The 26852-nt window shown below is 46.3% G+C and overlaps 1 protein-coding gene across 1 annotated transcript in view; it reads left to right on the top strand.

Annotated features, from left to right (window-relative positions):
- The window catches only part of thsd7aa (thrombospondin, type I, domain containing 7Aa), a gene marked incomplete at both ends in the record, with an annotated part of 241311 nt that overhangs the window by 115075 nt on the left and 99384 nt on the right, over nucleotides 1-26852 (top strand). The window contains 2 exons of the mRNA XM_079288528.1: nucleotides 22588-22782; nucleotides 25893-26133. Coding sequence (XP_079144654.1) covers nucleotides 22588-22782; nucleotides 25893-26133 — 436 coding nt within the window. The remainder of the gene's footprint in view (nucleotides 1-22587; nucleotides 22783-25892; nucleotides 26134-26852) is intronic.

Below are 26852 nucleotides of genomic sequence, written 5' to 3'. Positions count from 1 at the left end.
TTTGCTCAGTTTCATCTGATCAAGTATGGACACCTTAGCAGCAGTAGCCCATCAAACACATTTACTGATAACATAACAAATGCTTACTTGCTAATAGCTTACGTTTTAATGTTAAGTTTTCTGTCCAGTTTGGTAAGTCACACTCAACACAAAGAACAATAGCAGTTCGAATTGTTTCAGGTTGAATGGCACTAATCAGGGCATTAATATAGTAACTTCCATATTTCTGCTGGATTCTGTCATATATTTATTGGACCGTCCACAAACACAGATGCAGTGTCAAGAATCTGTAAGATAATTCTCTCGGAGATATATTTTCAGTTTCAGTTTGTCAGATGCAGGTGCAGCACTGATGAAGAGGCTGTGTTCAACCATTACGCTAATTGCCAGATAACTGGAGTGGTCCTTGCTGTTTGGAGGTTGTGTTCAATGTGTCATGGGTCAGTTTACTCACCTCTGATTGCTGCAGAGGTGGTTGGCCTCTGAACCACTGTGCTGTGGGCCCTATGGCCTTGGCTCACTGCCCTACATTGTGATTGTTGTGTTGTAGCGAGATATCCCTCCAATGTGTTTGCTATTATAAGCAATTTCATCGTAACTCATTGTGTGTGTGTGTGTGTGTGTGTGTGTGTGTGTGTGTGTGTGTGTGTGTGTGAGAGAGTCAGACAGTCAGACAGAGAGAGCTGTTTGTGTGTGTGTGTGTGTGTGTGTGTGTGTGAGAGTCAGACAGTCAGACAGAGAGAGCTGTTTGTGTGTGTGTGTGTGTGTGTGTGTGTGTGTGTGTGTGTGTGTGTGTGTGTGTGTGTGTGTGTGTGTGTGTGTGTGTGTGTGTGTACATCTGCTCTCCCCTGGGTTCCAGCACAGGCGACTGGCCAAAACTGTGCTGGAAGAGTGTGAAGCTCCAGGAGAACAGAGCTGGATGGTACTGCCTGAGGGAGACACACACACACACACACACACACACACACACACACACACACACACACACTGACCTAAGGACTAAGCACCTGCTTTCTTGTTCATACGTCATGGTACCAGGTAAACAGCTGGCAGACCAACACATTGTTTCATTTCCAGGCAGTAGCATCAGTAACTCTGTTTAGCATAATTTGCACATGTTGCTCTTTGTCTCTGTGGCACTAAAGCGGATTCCTTTACTTGTCTTTCCCAGCCGCGTACACCTGCTCATAGTGTTTGTGACGCTACTTTGAAAGTAGTTCATACTACATCTGACTTTAGATGCCACATGTCAACAACAATAGCAGTGATTACAAGGATATCTGACTGTAGGGGGCAATTCAATTAAATGATAAGAGGGAGGTAACCAGAAACAGCTGTGCATGGCTTGCAGCTCTCTCTCTCTCTCTCTCTCTCTCTCTCTCTGAGTGGAAGGATGTGGAGCTGAAGGAGCTGGTTTTGAGAGCGATTAATAGTGATTTTTCGACTTTTGTCTTCACTGGGTAATGTTGTATATAGTAGTGTAGTGGGGTGTGTAGGGTTCACTGGGTTTTTTGTGTACTTTTAGGTGTTTTTTGGGTCGTTTTTTCCGCCGGGCAGCAGGAGCTGTCGGCGTGCTAAACGCCGCAATGGACATGACCGAATTAACAAGAAAACACGGCGTAAAGATCCCGCCGACTTTCCCGGTGTCAGTGGAGGAATGCAGCCTGGCTGTGGGTGAGCTTGTTGGACATAGCAGCATGAAGTCCGCTGCACGTATGAACAATGCTGTGGTGATATTTCTAGATACTATCAGAAACGCGGAAGTGGTGGCAGACAACGGGATCGAGGTCGGCGATAACTTCTTCCCCGCCTCCCCTCTCTGCACACCGGCTGTGAAGGTAACAGTGTCTAACGTCCCACCGTTCATCAGAGATGAAGACATAATCAGAGAACTATAGAGACACGGGAGGATAGTGTCTACGGTGAGGAAGGTGTCCTCTGGGTGCTGTCCTGAAGCACGTGGTGTCTCACAGGAGACAGCTGCTCATGATCCCCAACAACAGGAGCAAGAGGCTCAACCTGGTGTTCAACGTGAGAGTGGACAACTTCGACTACATCATCTAGGACCAGAACCAGAACCAGAGCCAGAGCCAGACAGGTACTGAAGAGGGCAGAGGGGACAAGCAAGACGGACAGGACGGGCCAGATGGGGTCCAAAAGAGCCGGGAGGAGGGCACAAGCGGGTTAAAGGAGGTGAGGGTGGAGGAAACAAGTGAGACCAAGGAGGTTAGGGGGGAGGAAACAAGTGAGACACAGGAGGTGATGAAGGACGGGGCAAGTGAGGTCCAGCAGGTGAGGGAGAGTACTGGAGGACAGGTGGAGGCAGGTAGGGAGGTGGACATGGAAGCAGACGAGGAGCAGCTCAAAGCCCCTCAGCTGAAGAGGAGACAGAGAGGAGGCAGAGGAAGCTCACAGGCGAAGAAAGTGGCAACTAAAGAAAGTGGAGGAGCGGCAGAGTGTGGGTCCAGTCCGGAGGAAGACCCTGAGTCCAGTATGGAAGAGGACTCAGGGTTGCGAGGAGGACTCTGAATCCAGTCAGGAGGAGGGCGCTGCTGTAAACAGTGAGCCTTCTAAACACAGTGCTGGCAGCTGTAGGAGCTCTGGAGGCTGCAGCACGGAGAAGATAAAGGAGTTTCTGAAGAGGAGTAAGAACGTGAGAGGAGCCAGAGTGGAGGACTACCTCTCTGACAAGGAGAAGCTCTCCAGCTCTGCCAGAGCTCACATGAGGAGCAAGGACAGAGGAGGTCTCACAAAGCAGGAAGGCTTCAGACTAAAGAAAATAGTTCACCAAGTGAACAAAGAACTGGACAAAGATGGAGCTCAGTGAGAGTCAGATCTCACGGCCTAAAGACAATCAAAGACACGTTTATGTTTGTTGGACTTTATTTGGGTAAATGGTAAAGAAAAAAAAATCTCTCTGTCTCTCTCTCTGTCTCTCTCTCTGTCTCTCTCGGTCTCTCTCGGTCTCTCTCTCGGTCTCTCTCTCGCGCTCTCTCTCTCTACAACCACCAAAAGCAAACAGGCTGAGAAACCCAACTAACTTGTTCTGTCTTTCTAATCTCTTCTGCTCCCTCTCAGTATTCTGTACAGCGCCACACATGCACACAACAGGCAGCGCTGTCCATGGTCCTGAAACAGCAGCCAAACCATATTCACATGTAACTTTGTTGATTTTGCTATTTTTTATAATAATAATAATAATTACATATTTGTGCTGCACCTTTCAAAAATAGAGTAGCATAAAGTTACAGTAAAGGAACATAGAGAAGTGGAGGTATTTTGAGATGTATCAAACATAAACTCCAAAAAGCTTGACTAATTGTGCACAATTGATATTTGGTACCACGCGTCTGAGGCAAGGAGCAAACACAGACCCTCTTTACTTCTTTATTTCAAACTTCACACACATCACTCTTACAGTTTTACTAACTCTGAGACTAAACTCACACAGACTGCATCAAGTGCTTTTTCATGAAGACCAGATGATATTGATAGTGTCAAGAAGAGTTGAGCTCACAGAGAAAGCCGCCTTGGATACATGCATACACGTTCAGGGGAAAGACAGGATATAAAAGCACGAAGCATATACTCAGAAATCAATAGTTAAAGTGTATTCGAAAGATAAGGTTTATGATCATTATATAACAAATGTTTAATGCATAGAGTGATTTAACAAATGTAAAAACTGATTATAATAATGTTCTGTGTACCGGAGCTGAGATGTGGAAAAAGTGTGTCATAGGGTGTGTCAGCAGACCGAGTGAGTCAGGAACAGATGTTTTTGGGTGTGGGTCGGAAAAACAGTCATGAGACATGGAATTCTGCTCCAAGAGATGACTCATACTCCCGCGAGGGAAAGGTCTGGTGCTTCCCGGAGACAAACGCACACACAAAAAGGTGGGGTGAAGATCATGTGTTCAGGATAGGTGGGGGGAGAACAGATAGCCCAAATCAAGGATAAAAGGAGACGCTTGCAAGCCCCAAACTGGGATTTCTACACGAGCCGTCCAGACGCTCTGAGATGAAGATACGGACGATTGCAACTGAAGTATTCGAGGACTTCATCTCGGTTCACGGAAAGAAGACCGCTGTCCATGGACAAAGAATTGGGAGACGGAGATTTTCCTCTCCCCATTGCTCGACTTTAATAACTGAACAACGGAGGAACGCCGACGCCCTAGAAAGACTTTGTACAGAGCCTTGTGGACTGTTGGCCGAACTCCGCTGCAAAGAGCAGGAGGAGTCCGAGGGTCCGGCCGGACCATCGCTCCTAACAACTCCAAAATAACCTTTTCATCGCACCTTTGGAAATCCAGCTCCAACCGAGCCGTCTCGGCATCTAAAAACCAATGAGTATAACCAGAGAAGAAAATTAAAGTAACGAATCAAGTGTAGTGACATTTTATGTGAGCTGTAGCTTAACCCTTGCAAACTAACTAAATATAACCTGCAATAAATATCTAATCTGCATTTAAAGTAAATTTCTCAAGTGCATTTATTTGTGCAAGTAGTAAAAAGTTCCTCGTGGCAGTAAAAAGTTAAATCCATTGTATGTCTAACAACTGAGTTCTGTAAGGTTATCCTAGAAGACCGAATCCACTTAACAATCCCTTACGGTTTTAGAAGTAATCCTAGCCGTTAAAACCTAAACCTGGCATTTACCAAGAGCACAGATCCAGAAGAGGGAAAGTGCCATAACCGACGCGACTGGTAGGAGCGCCCGGGGTCAGGGTAGCCCCTCGACCGAGTGCACTCAGACCGGAGGAAGCAGGGTAGACGTCGGGAGTAACGGCAGTTAGAAAAGCCAGGCGAGTTCCCTCGCAAGAACACCAGCTCGACAATCTTTTAATCGAGAGCTGAGTCAGTAAGTAGCCCCGTATCGGGCCAGAAGTACCCCAGGATCTAACACGTGGCGCCCAACGTGGGGCCAAAGACAACAACAAAGACAAAGACAAAGTCCAAGATGTAAGCACAGCAGAGCGAACCCGATGGCGACGGAGGCAGCCCGCAGATGGCGACGACTCAGCAGGACGTGCCAGCGACATCGACCCAGGACCAAGCAGCGGAAGGCAGCAAGGACCAGAGGGACGACGCGGCAGAAGGAGCGGCATCGGGAGAACCGACACCGGATAAACACAACAGAAGCAACGTCCAACATCAGGTCATCCTGTACGGAAAAGGATGGGCCACATGGCACGTTTCCGTCCAACAACACCTACTCGACCTGCACAACGAAGAAGAAAAGGCAACGGTGGGAGAAGAAGTAGAACGGTGCAGAAATGAGGGGGGTTATCTTGCTCCCCTCACCCATGAGTCAGGAATGATGGTGGCAGTGGTAGGGTGTGAAGCACCCTCGAATACCAAGAAAAAAGTGGGAGAGTGGCTACATTGGTGGCTCGTGCAAATATAAACCATTAAAGGGAAAATAGTCACCTTAATTAGCCCGTCGAAAGAGTACGACGCAATCGTGAAGATTCTGGCCGCAGAAATAGGAGCAGGGGCAGTAACAATCGGGACTCAAGTAAAGGCCACCTCCCGCTAGAGGGAAAATAAAAAAGAGCAAGAAGAAATAGCGGCATACATAGCCAAACAACCATGTTACGCTGATGATACCAGCGAAGATCGGATCAGCACCCACAGGACCGAGGCCTCCGTGGACTCTCAGTCAGGGGAGTCCTCCGGGTCCGAAAAAGATGAAGACAAGGACAGCAGCGAGAACGGGGACGCAATGGAGGGGGACGAAGTGAGGGACGACTCAACGCTGAACAGAAGCGATGCATACCAACTGAAGAAGTTAGGATATGCAAAGAGAGGATTTCTCTCAGAAGAAAAATAAGTGGAGAGAAATCAAGAACGACTGTGTGGTCTGCCTGCTGCCGACCACCCTAGCCGTTGCATGGCAGGGACCCGGAAACAAGAAAACACTCCGGGTCACAGGAAAGCAGAGCGGCCTACTGGTGCAGGCTGGGACCGCCGATGGATGGCAGGTGAGAAAGTTCCTTCAGCCAATACAAACCCCTTGCACCCGCCTCATGGGAGGATGACGGTGCTGCAGCTCCTGTTGAAATGGCTCACGAGGAGTCTGGGGTACCCTCTGCACCATCTATGCGTCCACTCGACAGTGACCCACAAGAGGCAGGCGGAAACCGGATTGCCGGCCCCAGGGGATCTTGGAAGGAGTCGGTGCAAAGGAACTGGCCATACAGCCCAGCTCAGGCCGAGGTTACCTACCTGCCCCTCGCTTCCGTACAAATCCCAGCGGCCTTCAGGGTATACCGCGACCCTGATGCACCAGGGTACACCGCCTTCGCAGAAAGCCTACCCGATTGCCGCTCAGAAATGGCAATGAGCCTGCGTTGGCTGGGGCCCTGGGAACTTACGTCCTGGCGCCTGTTAATCGAGGATGTGTTTTGTGATCCAGACGTGCCAATACACGAGCTTGCCCCCGTGCCCACAGAGGCTGGCGCACGAGGCACGAATCTCCTGTATGACATCACGTCTCTGGACGCCTTTTACCATACCGGGGCCAAGACAAAGGAGAAAAGTAAGATCTTCACGGTCACCCCCGAGGGGTGGCGAAGAGACGGTGTTATGCAACTACCGGGCTCTTGGGCGGCTAGAGCAGCAACGCCTACCTGGCCGGCCCACACTATGCGCGTCATGGTGACGCTGAGGACCGTGATGGTCCCATTCGACGGTGTATACTCCGTTGGGGTGGAGCTGACCAGAGCGGATGAGGCGGTGCCTCCGCCAGACCCACTCGCAAGGGTTTAACCGCTTGGGCACGGAAGTCATTCCTCAAACTGAAGCGGGGAGGAAAGGATCGCAGTAGCAGCGATTAAGAAGAATCATTGCTAGAAAACGGAACTTGATTGTCGACATGTCGCTGCTCAACAAACCAAATAAAGAAGGACGGAAAATAAAAACAATCTCTCCGTCTCTCTGACCACCAAAAAGGCCATATCTGCAATTGCCGAATGAAAAAGTCTATTTAGACAAACCCCTAAGAGATTTTGCATACCAAAAAGGTTTCTGTGGATCCGGTGCTTATTTCTGCACCAATGGCGAATATAAGCGCTCCCCAGACCTACGGGTACCAGGGAAGTTGGACTTACAGAGAACTTTTCGCACAGGATGGGATCTCCAGTATGACAGAGCCATGGTCAGGTCGACCTCTCCATGGCTGATGCAGCCGGTCCTGACCTGTCTCCCTGGATCCTGAATACCGATTTCTTCACCGTGAAAGGCAAAGCGCTTAAGTTACAGTGGGGTCCCAACTATGCTGATTATTTGCAAGAAGAATATGTTGATCTTTGGCTGGGTGAGAATATGATTTGGACCAACAGCCCGATCATGCAGCGCCGCACAGCGCTCCATGTGAAAAACAGAGAACGCTGTGTTATTGAGAATCAAGACATGCAGTTGCGTACAGTGAGCTACCACCTGCCGAGCCTGGGCCCACCGAACCCAAACCCAGGCTTGCGCATGAGGGATTTACCTCCTACCAAATCGCGGAATTGGATGCACGCGCAGGTGAATCGCTCAGATCTGTGGGCTAAAGTGACAGAGCTCCAGATGGAGGACGGCCAGCCATTATACGCAGTCCTCGCTCAAGTCTGGAACCTCGCCCACCCGAAGGACAGGGAGGCGTACGTATGGCTTGAGTTGAGCGCTGACGAAGACGGGGATTGCATTGGACCCCTCCCACGCCCCTTCTCGTTAGTAGTCACCTACTACAGGTGGGTGTGGAGGGGGCTGGACTTCAGCATTGGCCGACACCCATCGGTACTATATCACCAGCTCTTGAAGGGTAAGATTGTTCAGTACGACCCTGACTCTCCCCCGAGCCATAGCTCCGGCTGTACCGCTCCGCCTCCGGACCTGGACCTACCGGTCATCACACTGCAGCGTCCCGCACCATGGATCTCCCACTTCTACATGGGAGGGTTCAAGAATTTAGGCGCTTCTCAACCTTAACCCCCGCATCATTAAAACGACAAGGCAAGCGACTGGAACAATCAAGTGAACGACTACGGAATGGAAAACGATTATGGATTTGCTTAATGGCTGAAGTAGTAGCAGTACTAACAGGACTGTGCATTGTTCTGGATATACTGTACTACTACGGTAGTGTCCCATGGGCCCTCGCTCATGTAAGGGTGTCCCACACTACCACAAAGAGGTTCGACCAGACATGCTGGACGGTTGAATATGGCAAGGTCATTCTCTCCCACTTCACTGGATGGAGGAGCACCTCGCCCCAGTTGGACCTTGAGGTTGGGTCTAACGTAACCAGTCAAGTCCAAGAAGGGGGTGGGACGGCACCGAACCTGACCGCTACCATCATCGCGTGGATGACTATCTGGGAACAGAAAATCAACGGGACGGGTGAAGGAGCAGATTGGGCAGGTGAATTCCAGAAGGTAATAGAGAATTCGACATGGAGAATAGATGACGCATCTACGCAGGCAGCGGAGATGAAGATTACGATTATGATGAAGAAAGCAGAAGAAGAAAAAAGGGCACAGTGTAATTGGATCTAAACAGTGTCCCAGGCTGGTACTGTTCATGGGCATGTGTCTCATGGGCAGAGCAAGGGAACGAGGGATACTGGAAATCCGAGGTAACATACGCAGCGAGCCACCGCAATGATACGTGTTTGACGATTTTACCGGCAGAAGGGATGTTCTGGGGACACTACAATCTCACCTGCGAGGCCACACCGCCGCGACATAAACCCCAGCGGTTTAAAGTTAAAGCGAGGCCACTAGGTAACACCACCACCAACCACCAGCAGCACAACATCACCAGCCGAGCCGACAATGTTACGCAGGAGGAAGAAGAGGAAGTACTACCTACGGCTCAAGAGGACCAAGAATGGCAGCCGCCGCCACAATTCAAGCCGAGTGACAGTCTTCGGAGAAATAGGAGCAGGATATGGACAAGAGAATGTAAAAGGAACAAACTCCGTCTCCTAGATAAGTGCTTCTGGAATGTGTTCTTTTATTGCGAAGGTCATAATTACTTCGTAATAACTCCGGTTAACAAACCACAGTATTAGGCTCATAAAACCTCTATCTACCCCTACCTAATGCCCAGCACGAGGAGTGGCTCAACAAAACCCTGCCCTGGATATGGATAACCCCGCTGAAGCATTTCAAAGGGGCCTTCACGCAGGGGTACTCCAGAGCCAGCCACGGCCTTTTGGGACCAAGGACAACCGACATGTATTACAAAAGCTGCCGAAACCCGAGGATTTAATGACAGCCCCAAGAGGGGATTTCCAAAAAATTGACACTTGTGTGACTGCCAAAATGTTCAATGCTCTGAATGGAACAGAGTATCTAGCCGACGGAGCCTCCCCGCGATGCACACTCTGGCAAGAGTGGTACCAGACTTGGGGAACGTGGCTATATGACTGCACGGGCCTGACAACGAATCAGATGATCAAAGGTACCCTGCAGGCATGGAAAGAGGCCCACACCAGGGACGACAGCTCAACCTGGTGGGGCCTACAGAAGGATGAAGTGTTAGAATGGGTGGTGCCATGTCTAACTCAAACCACAAACTACTGGGTGAAGTATCAGTACCTGGCCACAGTATACTCGAAAGAAAGAGAAATCTGGCCTGGGGTTTGGAGCCGACCAGAACCATATATAGGCCCGCGGCCCTGGAAGATGGAATGCAACCGAGGAAACACGACCTGCAACATCAGCCTGGCCGGGGGACATTGTGAGACGTGCCAGGATGGAAAGACCATTGCCAGAACCACTATGGAGCTGAATATGAAACCCACGTGCAAGAAGTAACGTGGATGAAGGATAAAGACAAGAAATGGAGACGGTCGGGCCGCTAACCAGCAGCTGCACCAACTTAATCCTGGGCCATCGCATGAAAGACAGAGTAAATGTGAACGGCCAAATCATCCCCCCGGTAACGGACCCTACAGTCTTTCTTGCTGAGGGCCACGCCTTCAGGAAGAGCCTCTGCGAGGGTAAAGAAGACAAAGGATTTGAATGGGTAGGGGCTAACCGCCTATATGGGAACAGAACGTGCTACGAGCCAGAAGAACACTGGCTGAGTTGCGGGAGCGGCCGACGAGAACACGAGTGCAGTTGGATCGAACTAACAGGAGCCTCCATGGTCGGGACCGCAACAATCGTAGTGGAAGAATTTGCAGGGAAGATTGGAGAAGGATTCACTGTTATAAGGGGCTGGATGGGGAGTTTGTTCTCCTGGCTTTGGCCTTATTTGATGATGATCGTTGGAATTGTGATCGTGGGCCTAATAATCTGTGCCGCCATTAAGGGCGGGGTAGCAGCTACTGTTGCCTCGTGCTTTAAGGGGAAGTTGAAGGAAAAAGGAGAAGTAAAGGAGAGACTCCTCCCACAGAGAAGGGAGGAGTCTACCCACCTATAAAGGGAGAACCACTGGAGCACCATAGCCATTGCAGACCCGGAACCTCAACCAAGAGCCTCATCCTGAAATAAGAACAAATTATCCTAAATAGCCAAGATGACCAACGCCACCAAGATCACAACCACTGAACCTTCAGAAATTACCACCTTCGGAGTGAGTATTACTGAAGCATTCCAGAACTCCTCTGACGCAGAACGCATCTGCAAGCCAGTCATCCGATTAACCGAATTGGACTTTTGGGTCCTTGAGATCATATGGTTATTCTACTGTTGCATGGGCAAATGGTCCATAGATCAGCCGCTAAGAATACTAGCCCTAGCTGTAGTTCGCAACTTTCCTCTTGGGAAGAATCCACATCGACTCCACCCGCTTCGGTCTAGTAAAGGCCGGAATGGTGATCATCTGGTTGGGACCGAATCCACTTAACAATCCCTTACGGTTTTAGAAGTAATCCTAGCCGTTAAAACCTAAACCTGGCATTTACCAAGAGCACAGATCCAGAAGAGGGAAGCTGCCATAACCGACGCGACTGGTAGGAGCGCCCGGGGTCAGGGTAGCCCCTCGACCGAGTGCACTCAGACCGGAGGAAGCAGGGTAGACGTCGGGAGTAACGGCAGTTAGAAGAGCCAGGCGAGTTCCCTCGCAAGAACACCAGCTCGACAATCTTTTAATCGAGAGCTGAGTCAGTAAGTAGCCCCGTATCGGGCCAGAAGTACCCCAGGATCTAACACGTGGCGCCCAACGTGGGGCCAAAGACAACAACAAAGACAAAGTCCAAGATGTAAGCACAGCAGAGCGAACCCGATGGCGACGGAGGCAGCCCGCAGACGGCGACGACTCAGCAGGACGTGCCAGCGACATCGACCCTGGACCAAGCAGCGGAAGGCAGCAAGGACCAGAGGGACGATGCGGCAGAAGGAGCGGCATCGGGAGAACCGACACCGGATAAAGACAACAGAAGCAACGTCCAACATCAGGTCATCCTGTACGGAAAAGGATGGGCCACATGGCACATTTCCGTCCAACAACACCTACTCGACCTGCACAACGAAGAAGAAAAGGCAACGGTGGGAGAAGAAGTAGAACGGTGCAGAAATGAGGGGGGTTATCTTGCTCCCCTCACCCATGAGTCAGGAATGATGGTGGCAGTGGTAGGGTGTGAAGCACCCTACCACTCCCGCTACCTCCCGCTACAGGGAAAATAAAAAAGAGCAAGACAAAATAGCGGCATACATAGCCAAACAACGATGTTATGCTGATGATACCAGCGAAGATCGGATCAGCACCCACAGGACCGAGGCCTCCGTGGACTCTCAGTCAGGGGACTAAGTAGCCCCGTATCGGGCCAGAAGTACCCCAGGATCTAACAATAGGAACAATAATGGTTTGATGACATGTTTCCATACGATGGCGTAAAAGTATGCAAGTAGGAAAAAGGCACTGCATTACAGTCATTCAGCAGACACTTTTATCCAAAGCGACTTACAATTCAGTCCATCACATTTCTACACTGTAGGCACAGCTACGGGAGACATTTTTGGGGTTAAGTGTCTTGCTCAAGGACACATCGACATGCGACTAGCAGAGCCAGAACCAGGGTTTGAACCGCCAACCCTCTGATTGAAAGACGGCCCTACTATCCACTTAACCACAGTCACCCCCAACTGCACACTGGCATCTTCATTTTAGAGCAGTGGTTACTGGTTACTGGTCAGACGCTAAGTCACAGTAGCATTCTGTTGTGTTTCCATCCTTCAATTCCACCTGTCAAAGGACAAAAGTAAACAGAAAACAAGTGTAGTAAATCAACATTAAAAGTATCGCAACAGCAGTTTATTCATACTTCTCAATCTCTTCTTCCAAAGCATTACATGTAAAACAGACCAGGCCGTGTGTTCTTTTTGTGTTCTAGAATATCACTTGCCTTGACAGCCTTTTTCAGAAAATGTGCCATTTGGCTGTCAAGCAGGTCAAACTTTGGCATCTCTGAAGGAAATGGAAATGTTTCTGCAAACTGAGGTCCAAATCTTCTTTCCTGACTCACTGCTGCTCGCATTAGTCTCTTCAACATGCGTTTCAGAGTCAAGCTTCGACAGCCATCGTGTCAGACTTTGAACCCCAGGCTGTAAACATAAACTTGGCCTGACTAGAATTCTAGTATGCAATAATGGAGAGAGGATATATAACCAGTGACATAACGGAAACAGCATGGCGAGAAATGTTCATAATGACCGTGTGTCATGTTCACAAGAATAAATAAATCATTTGGGAAGAGATCTACTAAAAGCAAATGCAGTGAGCAGTATCTACCAGCCTCTCTGCTGCATTATACATCAAGTGCCACTGGGTCCAATTAAAAGTTAAATCTGCAGGACTTTTGTACTTTTAGCATGAAAGGAGCTCAAACTTCAGGGCTTCTGCATTCAGCAGTGGAAGGAACCGTATGTCATTGAAAAATAAGTGTGTGGCAACAGAAATAAACTTGAATTGTTGGAAATATTTTCTGTTCCTTTTTGTTAATCGCGTGCGCCTAAATCAAAGAGATGCTAAAGCACAACCTCCACATCTCTCACATCTTCTCTTTGGCAGACTGAGGAAAAGCAAACATTACACATCAACACATAGACCCGGTTTCCAGCTGGGTACCTCAGTTCACACCTGGCATTAGAATGATTGCTCGATCATAACAACAATGGTACAGTACACAGCTGCTGTGGGCACGGCTTGGTTTCCATATCATGCCATGTGTCAGAGAATTCAAGTACACAACTAGAAATAAAGGCCCTTACTAGAACCACATTGGGCTCTTTGGGCTTGTCCCCATAGGAGAACCCTGTTATAGCTGTGAAAGGTTCCACCCAGAACCCCAATTAGATATTCTACAGAGAACCCTTAAGAAGTGTAATGGATCCACCCAAAATCGTTTCTGGAGGTTCTATTCAGAATCTTTACCACCTTCTAAAGGGTGCTGACAACAACCCACACAGGAGGTTCTACGGAGGAGCCTTCTATATTCCAAGGGCTTCATCTAGAACCCACCCAAGGGGTTCTACAGCATACCCTTTCTTTGATGAAAGTGATTCTTAATGGAACCCATAATCTCACAAAGAACCCTTGAAAACCCCTTTTTGTCAAAAAAGGGTTGTTCAGAAGCTGATGGATCTGAGCGTCAGCGCTTCAGGAAGAACCTTTCTGGAAGAGTAAATATAGGAACTCACTTTTCAAAAATGAATCAATTATTAACTAAATATTGTAATTTCATTCAATCTTTTTAGTTCCCTTTAGTGTATGTGTGTGCGCGCATGTGTTTGCGATAACATGGCAATCATGGGTAGATTCCTGAACCATACCACAGTAGCTGCTAATGAGGGCTCAGGGGAGAAGCAGGGAGAGAGATGGGGGTTGTTCATCAGATTCCATATTATACTCATAATCAAAGTCCCCATTCACAGGCTGCACTGCTCCGTGTTGTTGCAGTGATTACCATCTTCCTCATCCCAAACCCACTTTCTCTGCAGCTAATTATCTTTATTCTCTTTTTCCTGAAAATCTGAAGGAAAATTGTCTTTGTAAGTGAATGTATTATGAAGCAGCAGGTCACATGATCGCTGCTGAGAGCTTTATTATAGAGTTTCGTTTTCTAATGTTCGGATCAACAGCAGGTCTGTGGTGAAGCATGGCAGACATGTTGAACGCGCTGTTGACTGGAGTTCATCCTCTGGTGACCTTAAGAGGAAACTGCTCAATATTAAAGCTGCAGGCAATACCAGCTGAATCTTTATGGCTCAATTCCAGACATTTCATTCATGTAGGAAAGGAGGCTTTCATATGTCACATGATCAAAGTGACCCATTCACTCACAAGATGTTTGTAATTTGGGGTTACTTCAGCAAAGCCAAATGCTCAATTACATGTTTTTATTTATTTATGTATTCATTATAGCCACATCAGGAGAAATTTAGTATCCTGGAAAATGTGGTGCTGAAATTTGAGTTTTGCTTTTAAGGTGAATGGGGTAAAATCTGGCCAGAATTTAAGTTTCAAACATTCAAATATCTAACTAACATAATCAACAGTGTGTGCTACATGGAGACATCTACAGCCAGCCAACAAGGGCTGTCTCATGATTTCTTGTAATGCCCCTTGCACCTCAAGAGGTGATAGAGAGTCACTGTTGCGTCCAGTCTGCCCTCAGTCCACCATCAGAGGATGCAGAAGTAGAGCTGCCCCGAGGGCTTGTCAATATCACCGCAGTAGGAAGACATGCAGCCTCGGTTAATTGAGGACAGTAAATTGCCCATAGGTGTTGTCAAAAAGAGTTGAGATCCCAGGAGAGCTGCCTTAAATGGGGAATATATGGTCGGCCTGTAAATTAGGCTAAAGGGACACAAAGCGTAGAATTAAGAGTTAAAAGATGAAATCTAATAATCATTTTAAAGCAAGCATGTATTACATAATAAATGTAAAGTGATTTTAACAAATGTCAACCTGATAATAAAAATAATAGGTGTATCTGAGTAAGAGTGCAGTCTGTGTGAGTTTCGAAAGTGCGGAGATAGAGGAAGTAAGCAGGGTGTGGGCCTGAAGGGATGGGGAAATAACAGAGGTTGAGAAGGAGCTCATGCAGGGTAGCGGTTGAGTAGAAAAGACACAAAGCATAATAGAGTTGAAGGATGAGATCAATAATCATTTTATAAGCAAGTGTGTACTCAGTAAAGTGATTAACAACTGTAACTGATTATGATAACTAATCTGTGTTAGAACTGAATGAGTGTGGGAAAAGGGGAAGTGAAGAATACAGAGACGTTAGGATTGCAAGATCAGGCCTACGGAAGGCAAGGTGATTTCCACACATCCACAGCATAAGCACATACACACATAAAGATGAAGAATGAATCATGTTCCGAGTGAGGAGAGGGGGGGGGGTCCAGACAGCCCAAAAGTGTTATAAAAGAAGTAACTTGCAAACAGCAAGATGGAAATTCACGACGGGACGGCGACCGAGCCATCCATGGAGAAACACGGGACCTCGTTCGACAGCCGCGTCGGAGGACTTCGTCTCTGTTCACGGAAAGAAGACCGCCGTTCGTGGACAAAGATTGAAAGACGGAGATTTTCCTCCCCCCCTGCTTGACTTTAACCACTGGGACAGCCAGGGGGATAACGTCGTAAGAGCCATCCTAGTGCTCTACCTGAGAAGACCCTGGACTTCGCTCGACAGACGCATCGGTGGACTTCGTCTCTGCTCAAGAGAAAAGCAAGAAAGAAGAAAGAAGAAAGAAGAGAGAAGCAAGTGAGAAGAAACGAGAAGCAAGTGAGAAGAAACAAGAAGCAAGAAAGAAGAAAGAAGAGAGAAGACGGCCCTTCGTGAGCAAAGATTGAAAGACGAAGAACCACCTATCCCCCCTGCTCAACTTTAACAACTGGACAACGAAAGAACCACAGCCGCCCTAGAGACTTTGTACTGAGCCGCGAGGGTCGCAGAACGGACTTCGTTTGCCGCGCAGGAAGGAGTGAGGAGGGTCTGGCCAGACCCTCGCCCCTGACAACTCCAAAAAATAACTTTTCATTGCACCCTTGAAATCCAAACCTGGCAATTTACCAAGAGCACGGATCCAAAAGAGGAAGCTACCATAACTGACGCGACTGGTAGGAGCGCCCGGGGCCAGGGTGGCCCCTCGGCCGAGTGCGCATTTACCGGAGGAAGCAGGGAAGATGTCAGGAGTAACGGCAGTTAGCAGAGCCAGGCGAGTTTCCTCGCAAGAACACCAGCTCGCCAATCTTTTAATAGAGAGCTGAGTCAGTAAGTAGCCCCGTATCGGGCCAGATAACCCCCGGATCTAACAGTGTGGTTGGTGTCTGGTTGGTGTCTGTCTCTATGTGTATCAGCCCTGTGATAGTCTGGCGACCTGGGGTGTACCAATGCCAGCTGGGATCATCTGGTATAATGGATGGATGGATGGATGATCAGACCAAGCCCGAGCAGCTCTGACAGCAGCTGTAGCTGTAACTGGAAATGCACGTTGTGGCTGTTGCTACAGCTGGTGTTGGAGCTATAGCTGGAGCTGTGACTGTAGTTATGACAGCAGCTATCACTATTTCTGTGGCTGTTTGGTTCGGTTATTGCTATGCACAGCACTCTAGGACATCTAACGCAATCAAATCTAGTAAATCTAGAAAACAAATATTGACGCTCAGTGATCATAACAGCCTCAGCTTCAGCTAACACCATGGTCATAGTTGACCTTTTTCTTAGTCCCGCCCTTAGAATGCAAACTGTACCCTCTGACCAGAGTCTCACAGCGCTGCTCCACAGACTCTCATGCAATGCTTTCAGATTGTCTTCAGGCTGCTTTAGTGGATTTGAAGCTGGTCATGGTTAAGCGTTGTGTAATACTGATACTTCTTTCCCAGAGAGGAGATCTATGTTTCTACATGGAGCTAACATTAGCAGAGTACAGCACATCAACACGTATGCTACGCTAGCTGCTGAAGGTATATAGAATAGAATAGAATGGAATATAATTCATACTATCTTGATCCCTTTAAGGCAGGGATTCCCAAAGTGGGGTGCGCGCACCCCTGGGGGTGCGCGAGCTGCCTCTAGGGGGTGCGCGAGAGGAAAAGTGTAATGGCGGTCTGATGGTGTAATAATATTAAATATAAAAAAAAATGTAATTTTAATTTAAAAACTGTCAGGTGGGACATCTGAAGCTATCACTCGTAAAAGAGGAGAGGGACAGAGAGAGAGAGAGAGAGAGAGAGGAATCGGAGGCGAGGGGAACGGAGAGGTGCGTTGGGGGGAGAAGAAATCGAGCCAGAGTCAGAGGAAGATGAGACGGCGCAGACTGGGAAAAAAAGAGGAAATATGATGAAACGTATCTGTGTCTGGGCTTCACTTGGATTGGCAACGCAGATTCCCCAAAGCCACAGTGCGTGGTGTGCAGCGAGGTTCTGGCTAACAGTCTGAAGCTCTTATTTACGTCGCCACCTGAACACCAAGCATGCCAGTGCAAGTCAAAAGCCCCTTACATTGTTTATATCGAAATTGGAGGAGTTACAAAACAGCCAAAAACAACTGCAGTCTCATTCATGTGTTGGTCTATAAATGACGCACTACGGGCTTCATATCTGGTTACAGAATAGCGAGAAAGGGGCTACCGCACACAATCGCCGAAGACGTGAGCTTGCCAGCTGCCAGAGAGATGGTGGAATGTATGATTGGGGAGAAAGAAGCAAAAAAGTTGGACATGATCCCGGTGTCCAACAACACTGTGTCGCCGCATCGATGCTTTGTCCGAAGACATCCTGGCTGCATTAGTCGGTCATTAATTGTAAATTAAATGTGACAATCTGCCTCTGAGCCTGTGCGTGTGTGCTCGCATCCGTATTGCTCTTTAAAAGTGACGCCTTGTGTCACTGAAAGTTATTGAAACTTTGTTGCAGTGTTTCAGGGCGTTTTCACACCTTCAGTTCGTTTGCTTTGTTGCAGTTGCTCCTTTGTTCGGTTTGTGTTCACACTGCAACATTTAACAGCGGACTAAATCTTGTAAACAAATGCCACGCGCGAGCAAACTGTTCTCTCATTGGTCCGATTATTATGCGGCTATAAAGGCTTAAAAGGCTCCGTTGCTTCTTTTTTTTTTTTTTTTATTAAGGGGGGGGGGGGGGTGCGCGAACCCGGTCGGGATGTAGAAGGGGGTGCGCGGCCTAAAAAGTTTGGGAACCGCTGCTTTAAGGGATCAAGATAGTATGAATTCTGCATTTGACCCATCCCTGGATATAGGGAGTGTACCATTGATCAGCGCCCGGGGAGCCGGGGGTTCAGTGTATTGCTCAGGTACACTTCGACACATGACACGTCCCAGTCGGGTATCTAACCATTGACCTTCCGGTTCCCAGACTACCTCTTAACCCAGTGCGCCACGGTCATCACATATTGTATGTGTGCGTGCTGCTTATGCGTTTTAATGAGTAGTATAGACTGTAGTGTGGACACATTCTTAGATCAAGAGGACATTATTCTACAGTATCTCTTTTCCTTTAGCCAACCATCACATATTCTTCACTCCCTCTTTTACCGATTGTATCCTCTTCTCCTATTCATTTGTTCCTTGAGGCACTCTTCATGATCTGTGTCTCTGTCCATTTAAATGTCTGGTGAATACGTCCAGGTAAGTAGTTTCAGTCCAAGCCATGAAAATAAAAAGTTGACCTCATCTTCATCTTTCTGTCTTTCTTTCTTCGTCTCCTCCCATCTTCTGAAAGGCACTTAGCTAAAGAGGTGTAGGCTTCCTGTTATGGAGCCCTGTTGAATCAGACTTATTGGTAAATTAGATCAGCACAGCCTGCTTCACACAGTCAGCTTGGATCTATTCTGCCTTTCTTCCCCATTACCTTTGACTGCGTGAGAGGCTGTCTGTGGCAGAATTGGATAGAGGGTTAGGGTTAGGGTTTCCATCAACAGAGGTTCAGGCAGTGGTTTGACTTGTCAAATGTGTGTAATGTTAAAAAAGAAAATTGTTCCTTTGATCGCTTGCTGAGCTCAGGTTGAACTCATATCACATCAGCTTCTCCGATCTGTGAGTTTAGGAGACTGATTTAGAGAAGAACGTGTGTTCTCTTCTTTCCTGATACGCCACAAGGCCTCTTTTGATGTGACTTTCATTGACACTGAACATCTTTCATTTACCAAAAGATGTTACTCAGTCTGGGAGGTACTATTTCAGCCTGTTCCTGAAATGCATCTCATACTAGCAGCTGATGTGGTAGCTTATAGGACACCGTACCTCCATCCTAATTCAGATTTAGGGCATTTGTCATTGTCTTCCATCAAAAAACAAGATGAGCTTTTTCTGATCTAGTACCCCCATCCTCGGGGAAACATCTGACCCAACAAAAGTGTTGCAAATGAGTGTTTATTGAGCTTCAATCTTCAATGTTTGATTTAAAGTTAGGCAACAAAAACTACAATATATACTTAGATAGATCATGGTCTTGCTAGTAAAGATTGTGGTTATGGTTAAATTAAAGGGTGAAAAGAGTAATGCATTCACTCCAAACCATGATTTATTTAATTACACAAACCTTAGATTCCAGCCATATCTTCGATGTCAGAAATGAACAGAGAGAACTATCTTGGACACGGACTAGAGGAAAAGAAAGGGTTCAGAATGGAAAGTGGTCACCACCAACACGAGGAGTCCTCCACAGATACCCTCCACATCTCATGCCAGGCTGCCAGAGTGAGATGTATACTGGACAGTGTGCTTTTAACAGCTTGCTTTATTGGTTTGTGTTGACAATAAGGTGTGTTTAACTATCAATAACTAGATTCAACTCATGCAGTGCTCCTCCAACAAAACACATCATGGAAGCCATCAGTTTCAAAAAGACACTTTAATGATTTCCTTCAGCATCTGTCCTACGGCTCCATATGTCCCCGGTCACCCCGGCCACCCCACCCCCATAGCATGTGGCATCCCTCAGTTTCTCTTGACTGGCCTCTTATTGATCTCTTGTTGTCTCTTTCTGATGAAAATGGATCTGTTTCCCCCGGGGCTCCAGACATGTCATTCGACTCACTGGCTGCCACTCTTCCAGCCCTTCACAATGAGATGTTCACAGATATGGTCCTTCAGTGACAGAATGGGCTGGGATAGAACGGGATGAGAGTGAGGACAGCCTGCAGATCTAGATTGGAAGAATACTGGACACGTCAGCATCGCGGCACCCCCACCCCTCCAAAACAGATCCTTGAAAAAAAAGTCAAATGTAAGCCAGTATCTACTGCCCCTTCAGTCATGTAGGACAGTTTGTATTGAAGAACCCAGCTCATGCTTAACCTTCAAGGTTTCAGCAACAGATCTGTGCTTCAAGCTCGGTCAAGACGTTACAGTTTTATCCTGTGTGTGACGGAGGACAGGACACCATGCCGAAGTCATCACAGGGATGTTTACAGCTTTGGAACCATCATAATGAAAAGCTTTTCGAAAAAAGGTCCACAAAACTAACGAGAAAACGTGTACGATTCACTTTAAAAACAACCTGCGTTGTCTCATGATGTACCTCAGTTGACTGTACAATAGGGGAGCAAGACACTGAAAGACTAAAAGTCACTATTGACCCATCATTAGATTCAAAAGAAGCCAATGTTCACATCCTTCCTCATGACAAAGAGTCATCATTCACACAACCAGAGAGGTCCTTATGAGTTACATGTGAACAAAGGTTGTATTTCATCATTTCAACAAACAACTAATACTGCTTTTGTTTTTTTTGAGGTATGTCAGGAAAAGTCATCATTCTTTTGGCAAATTCAATTTTTTTCAAGAGTCATCATTTTCATAGTTCACCAGACTCAGAGCTTTTGGATGTTTTCCTTTGGCAAATTGGAATTTATTTTCTGAGCATAGTTTCGGTATGTTTGATAGAAATCTATGCAACACAACACTGGATTATATATATATACTGTATACACACATATATATATTTTACAGCATATCTACATAACTATGGTTGGCCATAAACCAGATACTATTGAAATAATCTTTTGTTTTCAACACTTATTCACCAAAGCTGCTCTCCTGAGCTCACAGGCCACATCCTGCAACCTGCACTGTAGCTGAAGATGCTGCAGTACTCGACAGATGAATAATACATTTGTTTCTCAATAAATAACTGAAATCAAAACTATTTACATTGCTGTTACTGTAACAGTTGTTGCCCCCTGCTGCCAGTCTTTATTGCTGTTGTAGCTGACCAACCATGTCCCGACTCCATCTCTACTTGACACACAGACATGAGTTCTTCGTGGCACTCTTGGAGAGAAAGCAATATTTTCCATTTGTCATATTTCCCAAAATATTTACAGTATTCTTTCAAACATAGCTCATGAGGAGAAATGTGACTCTCCAACATGATGAAATGACATTTCACTTAGCTTTTTAAATATTGACTTGCCTTTACATTTACTCCACTCAAAACTGCCTTGAGTGACATTATGTATTCAACATATGACAATTATTCATAAGGATCAAGACTATGTCATGTATGTATTGCAGTGATTGAACAATATACTCAAGGCTGCTGAAGCATTTCTACCTTCTAACATCTACACGTGTCCATCTCCACTTACTGCAGCACAGAGAACCAGAGGACCAGAGGACCAGAGCTGTAGAGTCTCTTCCAATGAGGCTTCATGATATGCAGTGTTCCACTGTCAGACTACACAACACACTCTGCTCAGACTCTGATTCTGACATGAACATGTTCCTGCTTGATGTCATTTAGAATCAGTCTGAATCTGTGCACCCTCGTGTTCACTCCTGTTTTGGGGCAGAAACACTAGAATGTGACGGCAAGTTAAATGTATGTACTGTAATACTTACAGTATATTTTCTGTTTTATATTTGCATTTCATCATTTTAATAAATTATATTAGCATGAAGAGGTCATCATGGGGTTTCTTCACACGTACTGAATAGTGCACAATTCCAAACAAACCTTCTCAAACAACAGAAGTTCTCCCGGTGCCGGTGCTGGTGCCAGGTTGTGTGCAGCCAGCACACATCATTAAGCTTTATTTATTCAGGAACGTTACAAAAGCCTCTCTTTTGCAGGAATGAGCTGATCAATTGTGCAGCATTACACACATTTACACCTGGAGAGGTTGGGGTTCAGGGCCTTGCTCAAGGGCACCTCGGTGTGGTGCTGTTTCACTTCACTCATCCAGATGAAGTCTAAGTGACCTCCAGGTCACACGCTCCCGTCTGTAACCTCCGGACTACGACTGCCCGTAATGCTTCAACAGATACACTATTGGGAGTGTTTCACATATGTTGTTGACTTTTACTTCAATATATTATATTTCACTGCTCTGATAACTGTGAATCAATCATTTTCACCTAAAATAGTAAAATGCAGAATGTTCTATTGTGGTGCTTTTGAAATAATAAGACATTTGGCAGAAAGATGACGCCAGCTCTATTGTGTTTCTGATCTCCATTTTAAAATACATTTTTGATTTGTGTGAGCACAAATGTGTTGAGTTGAAAGCTCTTAAATGACACACATGGTTCTGGTCCCTTTTGTATTGCCTATTACTGTGAATATGAAGCACATTCAGCCTCTTTATTTAACTATTCAACCTTATTTTGTCTTTACCAGGTGAATATGTGGAGAGGCAGCTCTGCCGTGACGCCGTCCTGCCCATGCCAGCCATTTGTGAGGTGCCTTGCCCAAAGGACTGTGCCCTGAGCCCCTGGACCCCCTGGTCTCTGTGTTCCCACACCTGCTCTGGAAAAAACACGGAGGGCAAGCAGACCAGAGCTCGCTCCATCCTCGCCTACAACGCAGGAGAAGGTAGGAAGTCCTAAGTCCTGCAACAGGAGGACAAATCAGTGCGAGGCACACAGGAGTCAGACTGATGTATGGTTTTGCCGATACATGTGACTCATGTGGACATATCAAATAAGTCAGTCAGTGTCATCTGATACAAACAAACATGCCAGGTAACACTGACCCAGCTATCCATCCACGAAGAGCAGAGTATGCTTTGACAAAACGTTATATAAACCACACTGATGCTAGTTGTGCAAGTCTCAAAGTTCGGCTTTTCTCTGCATATCTCACTTCCCTTTCCTGAGAGCAAAATGTCAAAGTGAAAGGAATTATTCTGTGTTCCTCTTCAGCGACTGCAAAGGTTGTGGCTTGGGTTACTGTGATGCAGGTGACTGAAGAATAACAAACTGAGCTGCTACAGAAGCTGAAGCACAGCGGTTATAATCACATTGCTCAACTTCATTGTATGATACGTTCTTTCCTTTTCAATTATTCACAAGCATGTGGCCTTTGCTTCTGTTCAAGGTGCTTCCCTGCTGTCATTGGTCAATCCAATCTTCGGTATTTTCAAGTTATTTCTGCTGATGTAGTCTCCATGTGTTTAACTAGACAGATGTAGAAGGTCCTTCATGTAATATGTTGCCCACCCTGTGCACTTAGAATAGGAACCTCTTCCACACTAGCAGTAGTCTTGAGTGTTCCTCATCATTCCATGTTTCAAACTCCAAGATGAGGACTGGGTATGTAAATGGTGCTGGAATGATACTGATGCGAACCCTCCAAACTGTCAATCACAGTGAGAGAGCTGAGCCATTCTCAAGGAACCTCACTGTGAGAGGAAATGGGAGGCTGCACATTTGGTTAGCGTCGGGCTTGGCAGCATATCAGAATCTGATCTTTTACGTCCCTGCTGTCCTTTCAACAGCTCTTGTTGTGTTACTGTCTTTGGCATATTCACAAGAACGCAGCATCCACACTGGTTTCCATGTCGATGGATACTCCTCCTCCTTTGCGCATGCTGGGCTTCAGGAGGACTTCCATGCCAGAACACAATGCAGGCTGCATGCTGCTGCTCGTTTATTATCTTTCCCAGCATTTAGGAGGCCGACTCTGCTGCAGCATTGAGGCCTTTACACACCCGGACGTTTCTTTCGTGTGATGAATTCACACGCTTATATGTTTTTTCAAAGTGTTTGGACATGAGAACACACATAATGCAAACACTAATCATCAAAAACACAAACTCATATTCCAAAACATTTTTGATACAGGCATCAACCAATCACCGTGTGCAGAACGGACATATTGGAAATGCACTCTATGCAACAACAAGGAGGTTCTGTAGTCCGAACCAAGATGGCAAGCTTTATTACCCCGAAGCGGAGACCAGATCCCCTCCTCCCAGTCCTTCCTCTGTAACAACGGCTCTGGGTCAAGAGGATCCCAGCAACTGGTCCTTTGCCTGGACAAGTCCATTTCAACCTTTTACTGAAAAAACATTACAACCGTTGCAAATTTGCGTCGCTGCTCAAGTGATGACCCATCTAGGAAATGTCCCCACCAATTATTGGTTAAATGCAGAAGTCTGATTTAGTGGCAAACAACATACCATAAGACTTCTCATCATTCTGTCCACGTTGTTTTGCGGCATCATCATCAGCCTGTAATGCTTTTGTCATTTTTTAAAACATGATGTCATAACTTGATGTCATATTTTTGTCATATCATTCCTGTCAGTTATGTTAACATATGAGCTGCACATTTTCTCAAATACATGTTCAGTTTGATTGGTAGCACTTAAATGTCTATCAATGAACTATTAAATTAGCCAGTGCAGCAGTGATGGTGTGTCCTACGAGTTCATGAGCTCCATGGCTGATGAATGACTGCCTGATGAAATCCAGTAACAGCCTGTGCAGGACATCACCCTGTGCTGTTACAGAGAGGTCAGCCATATCTTCTCATGTTCCATTCAGACTCCCCAGCACTGACTGGAAGATATCATTCGGTGCCTTCTGAGGCGCTAATGGCTGACGTTCTCCTCCGGGGTTCTCTTTTTCCCAAGATGATGACTGCTGCAAATGACAGCGTTTCGCTGTGAAGAGGGTCACATGGTGTGCACACCCCACCTGGGTCCATACCTGGCTTTTGGCTCTGTGTAGACATTCTGCCCCCTGTGTCACCTGATCTCTGGCCATAGCCTTACTGCTAGCCAACCTGTATTCTCTTACTGTCACTGTTTTGGGACTTTGATAGCGATAATAAAAATGATTTATGCTTGCTGTATGATTTTTCTTGTTTGCCCAAGCATACTGTAATTAAGTAGTAATGATAATTATTATCTTTGGTTTATCACTTTTAAATCGGGCATCACATTTAGTACTTGCTAATATTATTTCCTTGGATTTTCTGGAGATGAAACGTGATTTTCTGAAGGCAGTTCTCTTCTTTTTGTCCAGCCAAGTTAGCTATTTGTTTTACTAACTGCCCAGCCATTCTTCTCCTCAGTGAAGTCCCACCAGACAGCAGCTGCTTTGTATTCATATATGTATCTAGTTTGCTGTTTAAAGAAGTGGACATCCAAAATTGTGTTCTTTGTATTACGACTCCTTGGAGACCAGAATCACTTCAGAGCCTTTCATGTTGACAGATCCATTGCTATGCCACAATGCCTAGTTGAATGTTAATTCAGTAATATTAATACATGATATTCATGTAGTACAATTCATGCATTGAGTGCTCAGCATTGGCGACAGGCTGGTTCTGCCACTAAATAACCAACGAGGTATTTATTATTCTAATCTGGGTTAAGAACGTGTTAAAATCAACCCAAAACAGAGGAAGGTGTGAGTCAAACCACCTACTGCAAAATGGCCATTACAAGGTCATAACATGTGTCAGACCAGCCTTGAGAACATCTCTCTCTCTCTCTCTCTCTCTCTCTCTCTCTCTCTCTCTCTCTCTCTCTCTCTCTCTCTCTCTCTCTCTCGCTCTCTCTCTTTGGGTCAGTTGGATTGGTCTCATGATTCTAGAACACCCATCTATACCGAGCTGTATCAGGCTACTGCTAGTGTTTCCAGTTGTAGTCCGGGTAAGACATTGACGCTGTTTTGTGTTCCATCATGTCTCAGGTGGACTCCCGTGCCCCAACAACAGTGCTCTGCAGGAGGTGAAGAACTGCAATGACCACCCCTGCACTGTGTACCACTGGCAGACCGGCCCGTGGGGGCAGTGCATTGAGGACTCCTCCATTCCAGCCACCAACACATCTGCAGGTCCAACACGTGGCGATGACGCTTCCTGCTCAGTGGGCATGCAGACCCGCAAGGTCATCTGTGTCCGGGTGAATGTGGGCCAGGTTCCTCCCAAAAAGTAAGATTCTACATAACTTCTTTCACATGCAGGTGTGAATAAAGTAGTTGAATATCAATCCATCTCTGGTCCGTACAGTGTAACACAAGAGGATTCCACCGGTGTCAGATGATATACATGTTAATATTAATTCGGCTTTAATGCTATGATATACATGTTAATATTAATTCGGCCTTAATGCTATGATATACATGTTAACATTAATTAGGCCTTAATGCTATGATATGCATGTTAATATTAATTCGGCCTTAATGCTATGATATACATGTTAATATTAATTAGGCCTTAATGCTATGATATACATGTTAATATGAATTAGGCCTTAATGCTATGATATACATGTTAATATGAATTAGGCCTTAATGCTATGATATACATGTTAATATTAATGCTCAGGGCCCACAGACCGTAAGGATGTGAGGGTTTCTGTTCATGGTGTATGATGGACGCTTGAGTTTATCTTGGAAGCTTGAGTTTATCTTATGATGGAAGCTTGAGTTTATCTTATGATGGAAGCTTGAGTTTATCTTATGATGGAAGCTTGAGTTTATCTTATGATGGAAGCTTGAGTTTATCTTATGATGGAAGCTTGAGTTTATCTTACGATGGAAGCTTGAGTTTATCTTATAATGGAAGCTTGAGTTTATCTTATGATGGAAGCTTGAGTTTATCTTATGATAGAAGCTTGAGTTTATCTTATGATGGAAGCTTGAGTTTAT

This window comes from Melanostigma gelatinosum, assembly GCF_949748355.1.
Source record: "Melanostigma gelatinosum genome assembly, chromosome: 17".
Classification (NCBI taxonomy): domain Eukaryota; kingdom Metazoa; phylum Chordata; class Actinopteri; order Perciformes; family Zoarcidae; genus Melanostigma; species Melanostigma gelatinosum.
The sequence above is the reverse complement of the archived record's forward strand: the minus strand, read 5'-3'. Positions and strand labels throughout refer to the sequence as shown.